Here is a 17,613-nt window from a genome sequence, read left to right as displayed (position 1 = left end):
GATCTGACCTGCATGTGCTGATCAAAGCTATTTTTAGTTTGGTACATCTGGGAATTTCCGCTCATCTCAGACTCGTGCAATGGTCACGTCATCGTGCAGATGGTGCAGGTCAAGATAATCTGCATGAGTGATTATGTGATCTGGTTGATACACTTGGGTGCATATCAGCTGCATGCATCTTGCCAATCATGTTGGTACTTTCCGGTCGTTCCGCTTGGACGCTTGCATCTTGGCAGGACATCAATCTGGTCCCAACAGGTTATTCAGTGGTTGCGCACTTTTTCCTCTCTCGGCTCACCGATAGACATTATACACCAAATATAATGATTATTATATCTACGCCGCATAAAATATAGGATATCATATCTGCATAATCATGTTTATCATCTCTCTTCGATCAACAGGTTTTGTTCTTGTCAGGCTTTTCATCAGGAGACATCATTTTGGGAGTAAATGACATCTACCGGCAATATCTTACACAAAGCAGTTTCAAAGCGTTTGTTATCCTAATACAAACTATTCTACTTAAATGAATAATACCATGTTGTTATTTCAATACAACATTTAAAAAGAAGAAAGAAAAATCATAATCGCAAAACAACAGTTAACAGTAATTCTGTAAAACTGCATGATCCAGTTGTAAAGTCAAGTCAAGTCAAGTCAACAGTATTTATAGAGCACTTTCAAACAGCCATCGCTGCATACAAAGTGCTGTACATGGAGCAATTTAACATGCACAATAAACAGTAAGACAAATCGGTAATAAAGGCGGTAGAAAGCACCAAACAGTAAAACCAAGAACAAATCTAAGTCATGCTGAGTCGAATGCCAAAGAATACAAGTGAGTTTTGAGGAGGGTTTTGAAGATGGGCAGCGAGGAGGCTTGCCGAATGTTTAGTGGGAGGTCATTCCAGAGAGAGGGACCAGCAACAGAAAAGGCTCGATCCCCTCTGAGCCTCAGTTTAGTTCTTGGTACTTCTAATAAAGTCTGGTCCACAGACCTGAGGCGCCGGGCAGGTGTGTAGGGGCGGATGAGCTCAGAGAGGTAAGGTGGCGCGAGATTATTCAGAGATTTGAAAACAAATAAGAGGATCTTGAAAATAACTCTAAAATGAATGGGGAGCCAGTGAAGGGATGCCAGAGTAGGAGTTATGTGCTCCCTCTTACGAGTACCAGTCAAGAGGCGAGCGGCGGCATTCTGGACCAGCTGAAGGCGCTTAATGGAGGACTGGCTGACTCCAAAGTAAAGGGCATTGCAGTAATCGAGCCGGGATGTGACAAAGGCATGAATTACCATCTCAAAGTGTTCATGTGAGAGGAGAGGTTTTATTTTGGCCAGCTGTCTAAGGTGAAAGAAGCTGGATTTAACAACGGCACCAATTTGCCGATCGAGTTTGAAATCACTGTCCAGTTTAAGGCCCAAGTTTGAGACTGTTGACTTAAGATAAGGAGACAGGGGGCCCAAGTCTACAGGATGGAATGTACAAGGGCCACTGGGACCAAACAATATCACCTCTGTCTTCTTTTCATTGAATCTCAAGAAATTTTGTGCCATCCAGGTTTTGATTTCTTCCAGACAGGATAGGAGTGGCCTTAATGAGAAGGCGTCTTTCTTGCTCAGTGGGACATAGATCTGGCAGTCATCTGCATAGCAGTGGAAGGGAATACCATGTTTCCTTAAGATGGAACCCAATGGGAGCAGATACAGCGAGAACAGCAGAGGCCCCAGAATTGAGCCCTGTGGAACACCACATGACAGGGGAGCAGTGCGTGACTCAGAGCAGCCAAGGCTGACACAGAAGGTTCTGTCAGCTAAATAGGACCTAAACCACTCAAGAGCACTGCCGCCAATGCCCACCAAGTGCTGCAAACGAGACAGCAGAATACTGTGATCCACTGTATCAAATGCTGCAGTTAAGTCCAATAAAACTAGACACACGTGGTCTCCAGAGTCATTTGCCAGGAGGATGTCATTAGAAACGCGTAACAGGGCTGACTCCGTGCTATGCATCGTCTTGAAACCTGACTGGAAGACCTCCAAGATGTTATGTTCATCCAAGAAAATTTTCAACTGCATGTGCACGACTTTTTCCAGAATTTTGGAAATGAAAGGCAGCTTGGAAATGGGCCTGAAACTTGACAGCACATCTGGATCAAGGCCAGCTTTCTTGATCAAGGGTTGGACCACAGCATGTTTAAACTGTTGGGGAACTACACCAGAAGAGAGGCTGCTGTTGATGATATCCAAGACTGATGCGCCAACACTCGGGAGAACCTCCTGAAAGAAGTGCGGGGGAAGAGAGTCGCAAGGGGAGCCAGATGGCTTTGTCTGGCGAACTACATCCTCCAAAAGCGCCAAGGACACAGTTTCAAAAGAATTTAGCACAGCTGAACATGGAACATGGACAGAGGGGTCAGATGCGGTATTTGAGACCGGAGTCCTAGCTGTAGAGACCTTACCAATGAAAAACTGAAGGAATCTGTTGCACATCTCGGGTGAAGAATCCGAGCAAGTAGGCAGAGGGGGTTTGAGTACAGAATCTATTGTTTTAAATAGTGCGCGTGGGTTGTGACGGTTAGCTTGAATAAGGTCCGACAGATATTCTCTTTTGGCCTCTTTTACTGTGAGCTGGTAGTTACGCCAGCAGTCTTTCCAAATTTGATAAGAGACATGCAATTTGTCATTTTTCCACTTGCGTTCGGCTTTGCGACACCCCTGCCTAGCTGCGCGGGTAATGTCGTTAAACCATGGCTCGGGTTGCACATCTTATGCATTACGTTTTGTTCAAGGCATATTTTAAAGGAATTGACTTTGGTACATTTGATTTAACCATATTTAATTTCTATACTGTATTCTGCAAATGGAACTGTTGCGAGCTGGCGAGAGCTCAGTGGACAATTTGTTCTAAATGTCATCCAGTGGTCAAATTGGATAATGCATCCATAGGCTGAATTTGAGTCGTGTTTTTAGGTCAATTTCATATTTAACTTTATCAATTGTACCATCACTCATACAATGAAATGGCGTGCCTTCCGACAGCTGACAATGTGAGATATTGGTATAAACAATCAGCGGCTGAGGCTGAGTTAGCATGCTGGTTTCTCGTTCAATATCGACATTAACCAGACATCTCACATCACCAAATAAGAACAACCGTACACCACCACCAACGGAATCTAGCAATCCTATCCCTGTCTGGTCCAGCTGAAGTTTCTCCTGTTGAGTCAAATTAAGCCGCAGGCTTCACTTCTGGTGGTGCCATTCTGTCAATTACATTACGCTTCAGCTTCGCAGCCATACTCCCCCCGGAACCAAAGACATGGTGGTTTCCCAAGCGCTGCCCGGGCCGGTCATGGGACTGACCCCACCTGATCGCGAGTCGGCATCTCTTATCTCTCTTGGAGCTACGGTGCTATCTGATCGTCTTCGAACCCAGACTTTCGTTCTGGTAAATTCTTGGTAAATGCTTTTGTGTAGTTATGCCAATTACTGGGCCTCAAAATATTCCTGCAGTTATTTTTGTGTTTGGATTATCTAACAGTCAAAAGTTTTCATTTTTATTCATTTTTTTAAACCCGGGAGAACAATAATGGCACTTGCAATGTTACCACTTGCATTTTCTCCACTTGCCTCTCTGTGAAAACTTCATTTATACTAGTTAGTTATCCATTATTTGAAAAACAGAAGAACTGAACATAGGTTAAAATAAGCAACTGTGAAGCTGTAAATAATACACAATTTAGACTTTCTGTCTGTGATGTGACAGTCCACTCCAGAGAAGATGGACCCCGACCGCTTGTCTGTTTTTTTTTTTTTGTGTTTTTTTTAAAGTTTTTAACTTAGCTTTCTCTCTTTAACTTGTTTTAATTTTCGCTTACTGGGAAGCATCTACTTTGAGGACCCTGGCTCAGCTCATCAGGCATTTTCTCTCTCTCCGCCTTCTCTTCAAAGTTCCAAATGTTTAAAGGTAAGTGTGAATTTGTTCACCTCCTACACCCTGCTCCTCAAGATGCTGCTGATGGTAGAGAGATGTTTCCATCAGCTAGAGAATAATAATTTGTTAACCGTGGATGTAATGTGTATCCACGACCAACCTATTAGCCTGGCTAACATGAGGCAAGGTATAGTTTATTTACACAGCTACATTTCATGTACAAGACAATTCAAAGTGCTTGAAATAAAACAATATAAGCATTATAGAAACAGAAACAAAAATTGCGCAACTCAAAATAAAATCATCGAACATAATTAAAAGGATTTAAAGCAAGCAACAGTCGAGAGCAAGGGTGCCCATTACGTCGATCGCCCGGTAGCTCTTTGACTGGTCACAAGTCAATTGCGAGGAGTGTAGAGGAAAAAACAAAAACAAAAAAGTGTGTCTCTGTGCATTTAAGTAATATATTTTTTCGTGTTAATACATACTGCACACTAATAATCATATCAGTCTAACTTTCCCAAAAAAGACAATAAAATAAAACAAGATACGGTGGCGCGTGACCTGCGTCACCCGAAGTTGCAATTGCAGTTTGCGATCAGAGCTGAGTAATAGCAGTAGTTTTATTATCAGTCAAAGTTCGTTTCGTGTACAATTTATCGATGACAATTTGGAGGACAGAGAGAAGGATTTTAAAATGGTAGGCGTAAGCTACGCTAAGTTAAACAGGCTGTAAAAGTGCGTTGCATGCCTCCGCGTCACGGCTCCCACGAAGATAGGCAGTCATTTACTTTTCACAAACTCATAAACGCTTGTGTCTACTTTATTTTTCTGTTTCGTTCATCTTCGGGGCCATTATGGCTGTTGCTCATCATGGCATGCGTGTGCACAGTCACATGTTGATCGCGGGAGGTTGGTTGATCGAAAAGTAGATCTTTGGTCAAAAAGTTTGGGCACCCCTGGTCTAGAGAAATTAAAATATAGCGTGCAATTGGGGACGAAAATGAGAATGAAGGATAGAATTCTGCAGTAAGCAATAATGTTTTCAGCACTGATTCAAATTAATTTTAAGCAGACCACATGTATTCAGGGAGTTTGTTCCACAGGTGAGGAGCGTAGTAACCAAATGCTGCTTCACTTTGTTTGGTTGTGGGAACGCAAACTAGACCTGTCCCAAACGAGCTCAGGGGTCTGGGTGCTTCGTATGGGGCGAGTACATCTTCCATGTATTTTGGTTCAAGACCATTTGGAGATTTACCGATTTAACAGTAAGATTTTAACATCTATTTTTAGACTCAATGTAGTGATTTGAGGACAGGTGTGTTGTGGTCCAGTTTTCTGATGTTTGTAAGGACTCTGATGTCAGCATTTTGGATCAACTGCAACTGCCTGATGGATGAATGGGTGGGTTGGGTGGTTGGTTGGTTGATTGAGAAGACCTGTAAAGACACCATTTCAGTAATGTAGCCCACTAAAAATAAAAGCATGCACACGTTTTTTTGTGTCTTGTTGAGATAGAATGTTTTTTTCAGGAGGTAATCGGCAGCTTTAGTGGTTGTTAAAAGTCAGGAGTGAGTCAATTAAACTAAGATTCCTGGCTTCAGTTGCAGCTATTCATTGACATTGAGTTAAAATGAGTGCTGATCTTGAAACTTTCATTGTTGGGGCCAAAAACAATCACGTCTGTCTTTTCTGGATTGAGTTGGAGAAAATTCTGGTCCATCCACTCATTGAGTTGATAAATACATTATAAATGTAAGGGACCACCGTAGTCATATGATGACACTGAAATGTCAAGTTGGGTGTCATCTGCCCAAGTATGACAAGAGATGTTTTCTCTGGATACTCCGGATTCCCCCGTATTACAAAAAAAACATGCATGGCCTGGTAATGGAACACTCTAAATCAGTGGTCCCCTCACTACGGCCCGCAGGCCAGATCCGGCATGCATCCACATTTGGTCCTGCCCCCCTGAACAATATCAGAATATTTTGATTTACCGTATTTTCACGACTATAAGGCGCCATTAAAAGTCTAAAATTTTCTCCAAAATGGACAGGACGCCTTATGATGCGGGGCGTCTTGTCTATGCGCTGAGTTCCAAAACCTGACTGACAGCCGACGCTGTTTATATAGAGAAAAGGCGGAAGTGACTGTGGACAGGCATGCGGCAAAGAAGTCGGCCAATCAGTGAAGGGTGGGCGTGTATATATACATATATGGAGAGAAAGAGAGAGAAAAGGCAGACGTGAGTGACAGGCATGCGGGGAAGCAGGCCGCCAATGAGTGAAGGGTGGGCGTGTGGATGCTAAAGCGACGCTACAAGCAGGTACCAACACCTGTATAGAGTGTGGCTATGTGCATTGTTGCAAAACAACTTCGGTTTTGGTTTCTAAGAACCCCCGAAAATAAATTCTACAAAGAGACACGCCTACGAAGCTCAGTTCAAACTTCAAGCCATCGGTTATGCTTTTGGCATGCGTGCCCATCTCACAGCAGCGGTGAAAAACCAAGTCAAGCAAATGAACTCTGAGCTTGCCGTTATTACCGGAGGCTTGACTAAAGAACTCCAACCGCTGGACATCGGCATCAACCGGGCGTTCAAAGTAAAGTTGCGAGCGGCATGGGAACAATGAATGATCGATGGCAAACACAACTTTACAAAGAGTGAGAGGCAGCGAATTATAATTTGCGAATGGATTGTGGCTGCTTGGACGAACGTGTCTGCTTGCACTGTTGTTCGAGTTTTTGGCAAAGCCGGCATCATTTCTGTGCAATGAGAGTGACTGACAACGAGAGGGAACACGGCGTTTTTGATGGATTACCGGTACTTGCACAATTGTTCAATTCTGATACAGAGGATGAGGACTTTGATGGATTTCTGGGTGATGATTGATCGAAAAACGTGAGTACATTGTACGATGGCTAAATAAAATACAACGGAACTCTGTTTTGCTTCGTTGCCTTTTTAAAAACGTGTTTTTAGCTTGTATCTGTATGTCTTGGCATGCTACCGTATGCTACAAGCTAACGTGTTTTTAGCGTGCGCGCATGCATGCCGTATGTTTAAGCTGCCGTATGTTTTACCACTTTAAAATCGCGCCCAATAATACAGTGCGTTTTGTCTATGCGTAAAATACAGAAATAGCACCCATTAATGAGACTGCGCCCAACCATACGGTGCGTCGAATGGTCGTGAAAATACGGTATTTTTCATCTATGTGTATTTGTACCTGACCATGAAGTTGGGCTTTTGCAACAAAATGTTCCTTACTTCTGAACTATTTTCATGATTGACTATTCATAACAATTTCATAATTACATATAATGTGACATTTGTTCCATCCTTTTGTGGTCTGAGCACTTATCTGGCAACCCCAGAGAAAAAAATCCTAAACCCGCCCCTCTCAAAGAGGACGGAATCATGGTGAAAAGATTAGAGAAGCGAAAAAATTGATTCAGAATGCAGGGTATTTAAACCAAGGTGGACAAACCATTATTTTTCTGTTCAGTGCAAAGAAAAGGCTGTCTGTCTCATTTGTCAAGAGGCGGTGGCGGTCGGTATTCAAAGAATACAATCTGCGGAGACACTATGAATCCCGTCACAAAGACAAGTACTATCGCTTGCAAGACCAAATGTGAGCAGACAAACTGTGAAAGCTAAAAAGTGGAATGTTAGCTCAGCGGTTACGGAGGAGGTGTGTCCCAAGAAGAAAGACGTCTTTAACATCGCGAGTCTATGAGCAGGAACAATCACCAGACATATTGAAGAAATCACGTACAATGTATATGCCCAGCTGCAACAGAAGGCGAAATAATTGTAATTTTTTTTTCATTCCCACTGGATGAGAGCACGGACGTGCAGGACACAGCGCAACTGCTACTTTTTATTTGTGGAGTTTGAGATGTGCGAGGAAGTGGCAGCTCTCCAAAGTCTTAAAGGGACTCCGACGGGGGAGGATATTTTCAGCAAAGTGCACCAAACTATGGAAGTGTTAGTTAGACCTGGACGGGTCAAAGCTGGCCAGCAACACAACTGACAGGGCTCCGGGTATAGTGGGCACGTCTTGGGGGTCTCAAAGGACGCATAAACCGGGAGGTGGAAGAGCGGGGTTTCAACGCCCCGCTACAAATCCAGCAAGCGCTGCGCTACAAAGTATTGACGTGGGATTCTGTCATGAAGGCTGCGGTGTCATGCATAAACTTCATCAAAGTTGCTTTTTATTTATTCCATAAATAGTGTAATTCATTTCCTGGCTTTTTTCCAGTGAAGAACCCTGGGAGGGTTTTTTTGTTATTTATTTCATGAATAGTATTTTGATTTATTTCCTGAATTTTGTTCTGTGAAGAATCCAGAAACTCTTTTTTAAAATTACAAAGACATTGTCTGTAACAGGTCAATATGAATTTAGAGTTTATTTCTTCTCCACTGACTCTCTGCTTTCCTGCACTTTGATTTCATTGCCATTATTCTCGTAGTGCTCTCATATATACACAGTCATACCTCGGTTTTCGACCATAATCCGTTCCAGAAGGCTGTTCGAAAAGCTATTTGTTTGAAATTCAAAACTATATTATTAGCCCATGATTAGGGGCTAATACACGATGCAGAAATAACATAACAGTCGGATTTGCATAAATCACAACAAACATGTCTGCTCACAATGAAAGCTACACGAGGAAGTGTCACTTCCCCGTGGAAGGAAGCCAAGAGGAGTCAAGTGGTGTTCTCGGGTTTGCTCACTTTGGTCGAAAAACGGTTTTCGGTCATAATCCGAGACGTAAAAATCGATAACAGAGACGTTTGAAAACTGAGGTTTGACTGTATATATAATTTTTTTAAAAAAAATCATCGTCTCACCTCTCGGGTGGTGTCCGTCCCACAATTAAGCTCGGGTCTTCTACCAGAGGCCAGGAAGCTTGAGGGTTCGGCGCAGTATCCTTGCTGTTCCCAGCACTGCGCTTTTCTGGACTGAGATGTCCGATGTTGTTCCCGGGATCTGTTGCAACCACTCATCCAGTTTGGGGGTCACTGCCCTGAGTGGTCCGACCACCATAGGCACGACTGTCACCTTTACCTTCCAGGCTCTCTCAAGCTCCTCTCTGAGCCCTTGGTATTTCTCCAGTCTCTCGTGTTCCTTGTTTCTGATGTTTCCATCACTTGGGATTGCTACATCCATTACAACGGCTTTTCTCTGCCCTTTATCTTTGATCGCGATATCTGGTTGGTTCGCCATTACCATCTTGTCAGTCTGGATCTGGAAGTTCAGGATCTTCGCTTGGTCATTCTCCACCACCTTAAGAAGTGTTTCACATTTTGACCTTGGGTTTCCAGTCCATACTCCGCACAGATATTAGGGTAGACCAGTGTTTTTAAAGCCTGTGTCACGGCACACTTTACAGTGTGCCGTGGGAAATTATACAATATGTATGCCTGTGCGGTCGATCGCCTGGAAGAGTAATCATGTAGTATCTTACATACCGTTAGGGAGCAGCAGCAGATAGGAAATTGCCTTCTGCTTCGAGACAAGTGAAGTTTCCGACGCAGGAGAATACAATGAAAGGTATCTTTCATTTAAATTTACGTTTACTGGAGATGCAACAGAATCTGTTCCCTCTCAGCTGCGCAACTGCGCACTGGTTGCACACTCTCAGCGCACAAGAAAACCTATCCAGCGCAGTGAACACACTGCAAATGAATTAGATATATAACTTTTTTTCTGTATCAATTTGTTGTGTAATTCAGTGAGTGACAGGTGTCCAGCCAATCACACGATACGATGCAATGATGTTATATAGCCAATCACGGCACTGACAGTACCTGCGCACCAGTGGCGGATGCAGGTCTGTCAAGGAGGGGAAGCTCAATTTCAATTCCTACATCATAAAATGTGTCAGTTTATTGATACGTGTATTCTACTCTCCGTTCCTTTTCAAAAAATTGAAAAGGATGCTTTCACCATAAGATTGCTGATTGGCTCATTTCGCTGTCAATCAAAAAGAGATCCAGCCTCAGAGAGATCATCCAATCATCATGCAGATAAACTGAGTTTACCGGGCCAGTCTATAAACGCCCACTGTCCATAGACTCCCAGAGACGCTGAGCGTCCAATGGGCGGGACAAAACCAGCATTTATCCAATGACACGTCTCGTTTCAATGCATTGGGACAACCTACAATGAACTCTCTCGACGCCCAGCGATGACGCTGATGCTAATCCTTTATCATGGCGAAACGACTGGGTAGTGAACGTGATACGTCAACTCCCCAAACCAAAATAAGAATGAACTGCGGTTCTTTTAAGTTGGAATGGCTGTCGGAATATGTGCAAATAGAAGAACAAGCAGTGAAACTGGATGAGATATTTTCTTTTTCGAGTGAGAAAGGTCTGCTCTGCAAAACATGCAGCAAAGCTGAAGCTGTAAGGAAATTTTCCAATGGAAAAATACGGACGAAATGGAAGCTGGACTACGTCAAGCAACACATTCAGCAGAAAAGTCATTTGAATGATGTTGGAATGAGACAAAGACTCAAGATGGGAAAAGGGATTGGCACAATATTGTGAGAGAACCAGCTGTCACAGAGAAAAAAATCAGACCCTGAGCAAGTTTAAGTTCTAATTGACTATATTTTACTTGCCATTAAAATTAATGCACCAAATATTGGATTGATGTTGATTTGATTCCTATTCAATGTGTGTCAGGTAGTGGTGTGCCATGGGATTTTTTCAATGAAAGAATCAGAATCAGAATCATCTTTATTGGCCAAGTATGTAGAACACACAAGGAATTTGTCTCCGGTATAACACGCTGCATTAGTATCATCGTAAACAAGGACATGACAAATACAGGGTGACCCAAAAAAAACGGGCCCCAACTCTAATTAGGCCCCGTTTCTTAGTGTTTTGTCCGAATGAAATGAAACTTTGGCCATAACTAGTTTATTATATTCAAAACATCACATCAAAACACTAGGGTCTTTGGCCTTTTTTTCTCCGTTCTACAGCATATGTTCTAGATGGCCTCCATTTAGCTCCCTGCGTTTCTTGAGGTGCAGCACGAAGTTGTCCATGACGTTCTTACAGACTGAATTGGTAATGGCTCTCATCTTCTCCCTGATGGCTTTCTTGAGTTCTGTGATGGTTCTGGGTTTCCCTGCGTAGACTCTGTCCTTAAGATAGCCCCAAAGAAAAAATATGGGGGGCTTAGGTCTGGGCTATGGGGTGCCCACTCAAAATCAGTCTTGAGACTGATCACTCGGCCTCTGAAGTTCTCTTTCAGCCAATCTCGGAACAGGTTTGAGGTGTGAGATGTGCTCTATTAAAATTGCCCAAAATGATCAGGGGTGACTCTGGGTATTTTAGTTCGAGTTTGTTTACTTGTTCAGCTAGCGTTTGTGTCGCCATGTTAGCGTTAGCTAATGGCGCAATGTAAACACCGACTAGTAAAAAGGGGGTGAACTCAAGTGGCGAGTAGAATGGCTTGCAGTTTAAAGACAGCGACTCCAGGTCCAGGCTGCAGTGTGCGTCGAGCTTCGTGACATCAGTGCACCATTCTTCGTTGATATAGAAGCAAATCCCACCACCTTTCGATTTCCCTGATAGCTCCGTGCCGCGGTCGACTCGGAGAAGGCGGAAGCCGGGTAGATGTCGCGCGGAATCCGGGTGGCGGTCACTGAGCCAGGTTTCAGTGAAGCAAAGCGCAGCAGAACGTGCAAAGATTTTGTTGGTCTTTGTGAGGAGAAGATGTTCATCCATCTTGTTTGGCAGAGATCGTAGATTAGCAAGATGGATTGATGGGAGCGGGGTTCGAAATCCACGCTGCCGGAGCTTGACGAGCACGCCGGCTCGCTTCCCCCTCCTCTGGCGGCGTTTCCATGCTCCGTACAGCGCAGCCGCTCCGCTCGCGATTAGCTCAGAAAAACCTTGTGGATTTTCGTGTGCTGGTGAAAAAAGACCGAGCGTAGACTCCCCAATGCTAAGCAACTTTTCCCTCGTGTAAGTAAGCCGCTCAGGGACGAAAATGACAAAAACAGGGATAATACTAGGGAGCGTGTAACCGAGGCTGCCATACCTGTCGGCGCCTTGGCTCGAAAAAGAAATGTGCCTTGGCTCGAAAAAGATTGAAAAACACTGGCCTACATAACAACCGTCAGTCACCAGACTCACTGGTTTAAATTTTTTTGTTACTCCTTTTGTCCACTTGAAGCCAAGTGAAGTCTCTCCCTCCTGCATACAAACACGGTGAACATTCGAGACATGCGGCGCATCATGATATCAGTTCGCCATCATGCTTCGAGTTACTCAAAATACAAACCCGTCTCTATATAATGCAATCTTATTAACATCGTTTTTGGAATATATTGGAGGCAAATAGCGCTGACCAGCCCTATCTAAAAAGAATTGATCTTGTGAATATCAAGTCACTCTCCTTATAAAACTCGCTGATTGAAGACCAGAATCTTGATATGACAGACCTTTTTGAGAGTTGGTTTAAAATAGTTTTATTTTTATGGTTAAATAACATTTGTGCCCCAAATTTTGTGAGGTTGCATATTGTGCATCCATCAAAAAAAATCAAGTGGCATCTCTCATCATTCATGCATCCATCCATCCATCTATTTTCTGATCCGCTTATAATCACAAGGGTCAGGGGTCATGCTGGATCCTATCCCTGCCGTCTTTGGGCAGTTGGCGGGGGACACCCTGAACTGTTTGCCAGCCAATTGCAGGGCACACATAGACGAACAACCGTCCGTGTTCACACTCACACCTAGGGAAAATTTAGAGCACATGTCAAAGTCACATCATTTTATGTGGCCCACGAAAGCAAATGATCTGTGTCAACATCTATGATCCTCGCTTAAATCTGTCCCAAAATCTCAAATTGTCACACGTAATAAATAACAGTGACATTTTCTTATAATTCCATTACCCTGTTTACACTCACTTGAGCATTAACTGAACAAATACTTGACTGATTTAAAAACTAGTGAGCCATCATTTTTTCGTGTACAAGTAATAATGCGATGTGATGATTAAACATTTATTCGGTTTCACTGTCTTACCGCCCTCTGAGGGAAGACGTAACTCCAAAGTGGCCCGCGACAAAAATGAGTTTGACACCCCTGATTTAGAGTGTTCCATTAACCTGCATGCGTTTTTAGAATGTGGGAGGAAGCCAGAGTATCCAGAGAAAACCCATGCAGGCACGGGGAGAACATGCAAGCTCCACACAGGAAGCCGGAATCAAACCTCGCACCTCTGCACTGTGATACCGACCCGCTAACCAGTCGACCATCGGGCAACCTCTCACCATTCCATCTAATTTTAATTAAAATTTTAGAATAATCAATTAATTCAAATAATTTGAAGTGGGGGCGGCCCGGTATCCAGTGGTTAGCACGTCGGCTTCACAGTGCAGAGGTACCGGGTTCGATTCCAGCTCCGGCCTCCCTGTGTGGAGTTTGCATGTTCTCCCCGGGCTTGCGTGGGTTTTCTCCGGGTGCTCCGGTTTCCTCCCACATTCCAAAAACATGCGTAGCAGGCTGATTGAACACTGTAAAAATTGTCCCTAGGTGTGAGTGTGGGCGTGGATGGTTGTTCGTCTCTGTGTGCCCTGCGATTGGCTGGCAACTGATTCAGGGTGTCCCCCGCCTACTGCCCGGAGATGGCTGGGATAGGCTCCAGCACCCCCCGCGACCCGAGTGAGGATCAAGCGGTTCGGAAAATGGATGGATGGATGGATGTGAGTGTGAGCGTGGATGGTTGTTCGTCTCTGTGTGCCCTGCGATTGGCTGGCAACTGATTCAGGGTGTCCCCCGCCTACTGCCCGGAGACAGCTGGGATAGGCTCCAGCACCCCCCACGACCCTAGAGAGGATCAGGCGGTTGGGAAGATGAATCAAGCTTTTTATTTTGTTGAATTCCCTGAATTTGTATATGACCTGGTGACCCACAGCTCTAATTCTGTATATATATATCATGAGTGACTGCAATATTAGACAAACTACCCATCTGAACCTCCTCAGCAGGGCATTTCAGACAATACATGATACTTTTGACTTCACACAGCTTGTACATGAAGCGACCCATAATAATGGTACTTTAGATTTGGTGCCAACCTGGGGCATCACAACTTAAATGTCATTGTCAAAGTCATTCAGCGTGTTGATCCTTGCGACATTTCTGGAACCAAGACTTAAATCACTTAGGTTACGCAGTTCATCCAACTGCAATGCGTACATCAATAGACTGCGTCTGTAATCGGATGCACAAATGAGCCCCATCCCCGACCATCTTCACAACAGCTGTCTGCACCCACTTCAGGCGTGTTATTCTTTCTGCTTGGTTCTCGACGAAGGCGGACGCTTCTGCTCTGCTCCCTGCCCCCCCACCTTTCTTTTTTCCCTGCTCGCCACTTAGTCTTCTCGTGCTGTCTTTTTGTCCAACTTTTTTTCCCTAGCCTCCTACCGTGTTTTCATCCGAAGAATTAACCATGGAATTAGTTGGCTGGTCTCTCGATGTAATTGACAAAAAATATTCGACGAAAAGAGCGGGCAGTGGGGAGCCTGCTTGCCCTCCGGGGACACTTGCTGCCGGATACGCCCTGGATCCATGGAGAAAGTGGAGACCGGTGTGCCTGACAGTACTGTCCGTGGAGGATGTGGAAGACATCTACATTATTGGCCTTTTGATAACAGGTATGCTGCTGTTTGGTGTTGGCAGCTTGCTGTTCTATCGCAAAATTCAACCGACGGGAGCAGCTCTATTGGAAGTGAAGAAGCTGCCGGTCACTCTGGATGGCTTGGCGCGAATGTCCAACACTCAGACTCAAGCGGTGACTGAGCTCAATCGCAATATTGTTGTGATTTTGGAGCGACTCCGCGCGATCGATAATACCATGGAGACGTTGGAATCCACGCTGCGGAAAGAATTTCTGGATCAGACTGATCGGCGCCACTGAGGAGATACAGACCAAGGACTCAAGGCTGTCTGGAATTGTTGGCGGCCGTCTCTCCAAAACAAACAACGCTATCTGGCCTTTCCCCTGGATGGAAATACGCACGGAGTCTAGGGCCCCCCACCGCCCCCTCCTTCTCGGCCATGGACTGATAAGCCAGGTCTGTCTTCACGATGAGCAGACCTCAACGATGCAGCTATGACCTGCACACGCATACACATACATAACTGGACAACCACACGCGCATACACATCCTTGTTATCACCGTCTTCATCGCTCCGATTCTTTTCCCCCCGTGACGTGGTTCGACATGCAGAGCGCTCGTGTGAATCCGTGCAGCTGGTCATTTTCGGCCGCGTCACGGTTACCCCTCTCAACCCCCCCCCCCCCCTTCCCATTCATCCTCCCCCTTATTACATGTTATGTCTTGTGACTTGTTGTAACTGTCATATGCTTATTTCTGTGCTAGGGTCTTTTTTTTTATCCTGGACTTAAATTATCCTCGGAAGAGGATAGTTCGAGCATGGTTTTTTTTCCCTCTCCCTACCCAGCGTTTTTCCTTTCTGAATTCTGATTGTAATTTCCCCATTGCGGGACAAATAAAGGATATCTTATCTTATCTTATCTTATCTTATTCATCTTTATTTATTTGGAAATCATGTCCTAAAGTGCCTAATTGTTGTGTTTTTAGATAACCTTTGGCAACATCTGGATATTGAAGTGAGCAGACAGACCAAAAGGGCCACAGTCGATGCCATCCTTGAGGTGCAGAACTACCTGGTAAAAGCCAATATTGCCCGGTGCCAGGATCCTCTGAGATACCGGGACAATCAGAAGACAATTTATCCAAACCTCTTTCAGGTTTCTGCAATTTCTCTGCACCCAACTTTCATGTTTCACTCCGTCTTTGTTTTCAGCTGCAGCGGATGGTGTTTCTCATTACCAATCAAGCCTTGTCATGTATTTAAGTACTGCCAAGCTCTCTAGCTCTTTGCTCAAAACCAATTTTCTAGACGTCTCCTTCATGTTTATAGTTACTCTTGTTTCAATAGGTTTCTTGTTCAGTAAGTATCTCGGATTATTTGTTTAGTGTAATTGAACCTTTGTCATTTCACGTTGTTTATTTTCGGGTATCGTAATTACCTTGGTGTTTGCAAGCAATTTTCTCCATGTTGGCTTTTGTTTCACCAACGCTTTCTGTTTGCACTTTGTTGGTCCTTTATTTTTCTATAAATAAATATTTTTTGTACCGTTGTTTGTCTGAGTCTACGTTTGTGGGCTCCGCTTATCATGTGGTCCATTTTCGGACCGTGTCACTAGCCTCTTCTGAGCCGTGGGAGCAGGTGTTTTCTTAAGCTGGAGATGTAAAAAAAAGGACAACAGACTGCATTTCAAAGCATTGGAAAAAAAAACATTTGATTAAAAAAAATAATAAATTAAAAAACATCCCGGTACCAGGATTTTTTTTTTAATTAATCTTCACTCACAACACATTCACTTGCATTTTTACATTATGATACATGTTCACATTGTATGTAAAAATATCCAATATAGTTTCAATTTAAATGAAATTAAATACAGTTGAAAATACAATGACAAAAAAAAGAACTAGGGGCATCTTTGAATTCTTGCTTTCGCAGAGGAAATGGTCTTTCCTATCCTGTCTGTGTGAGATGACCTGAAAGTACCTGTAGAATAGTATTGTTTGAATTCTTTAAATGCTTTGGAAAGGTGTCTGGAGGGAACCTTTAACCCACTTTTAGCACAGGTTATATCTGATCAACCTTTACTCAGTATATTACCCACAATTCTTGACAACAAGAATGTTGCAACATTTCAAGCAACAGTACGCACATGTAGCATACAGACTCCGCAAAGACACTCAAGTTTCTAAGTTTCTTTTTGTCACAGGTGGTTTCTCAACAAGGCCAGGAAATGTATGAACAAAGCAAAAGGAAAGGTGTGGTTCCACGCCATAAAATGGGGTGCAACCCTTGTGAGGATAAGTAGTTCAGAGAATGGATGGATGAATGAATGAGGTTTTTATATATATAAAGAAACAGCAGTCGTAAGGCAGAAAGAAAAAACAAAACAATTTTGAGCAAATAAACAATTGTTTGCTCGAATTATTTACAGCCTGACAAGACTGAAACAAGACCGGGTGGATTGTGGATCCCCCCCAAAAATGCAGAATCAGATAAATGATGACACAAAATGATATTTATTTTGAGAAAGAAAATGACCGACAAAGTACGAACAGAAATCGCTGGCGACTAAAAGCCAGGAAAACCAAAGGAGAAACAAAAAGCGCTTGCAAATGGCAAGGTAACGTTAAGCACCGAAAATCGCCAAAAAGAAATAAGTCCAATCACACAAACATAAAACTAAACAATTGTTCGACAAAAGGATACTTACAAAACCCAAATCTACGGCACATATTTGCTCCGGTGCTGCACCGATGTATCTTGTTGCGATATATCTTACACCGGAGCAAATTTTGTGGAGCATTCATACGTACATAGCCGCTGAGCGTGTTAACACCGGTGCAGTCCCACTTGTGTTCACACGGTAGTTTCTGCAGCAGTGCAAAACGATAGAAAACAAAGAGCTATCGTGTTGGTTCTTTTTAAAACATACACAACTCAAGCAACTACTGTACAGACACGTCTTCTCCTTCTCGGTCTCCGTGCCTTCTGCTCGAGAGGCGTTCAATGACTG

The 17,613-nt window shown here is 43.7% G+C and overlaps 1 protein-coding gene across 2 annotated transcripts in view; it reads left to right on the top strand.

Moving 5' to 3' along the window:
- gabra2a (gamma-aminobutyric acid type A receptor subunit alpha2a) overlaps nucleotides 1-17,613 on the top strand; it is a 77,718-nt gene that overhangs the window by 53,394 nt on the left and 6,711 nt on the right. Inside the window, exon 9 of one of the 2 annotated variants that reach the window (XM_086126535.1) lies at nucleotides 15,587-16,345. The exons of the other annotated variant lie outside the window; for it this stretch is intronic. Coding sequence (XP_085982661.1) covers nucleotides 15,587-15,882 — 296 coding nt within the window. The 3' untranslated portion in view covers nucleotides 15,883-16,345. Of the gene's footprint in view, nucleotides 1-15,586; nucleotides 16,346-17,613 lie in introns of those variants that run through there. 2 annotated transcript variants of the gene reach the window in all.

This window comes from Hippocampus guttulatus, chromosome 13, assembly GCF_054856545.1.
Source record: "Hippocampus guttulatus isolate MCC_2025c chromosome 13, RoL_Hgut_1.0, whole genome shotgun sequence".
Taxonomy (NCBI): domain Eukaryota; kingdom Metazoa; phylum Chordata; class Actinopteri; order Syngnathiformes; family Syngnathidae; genus Hippocampus; species Hippocampus guttulatus.
Note: the sequence above shows the minus strand (reverse complement) of the source record. Positions and strands in the feature narration are given on the sequence as shown.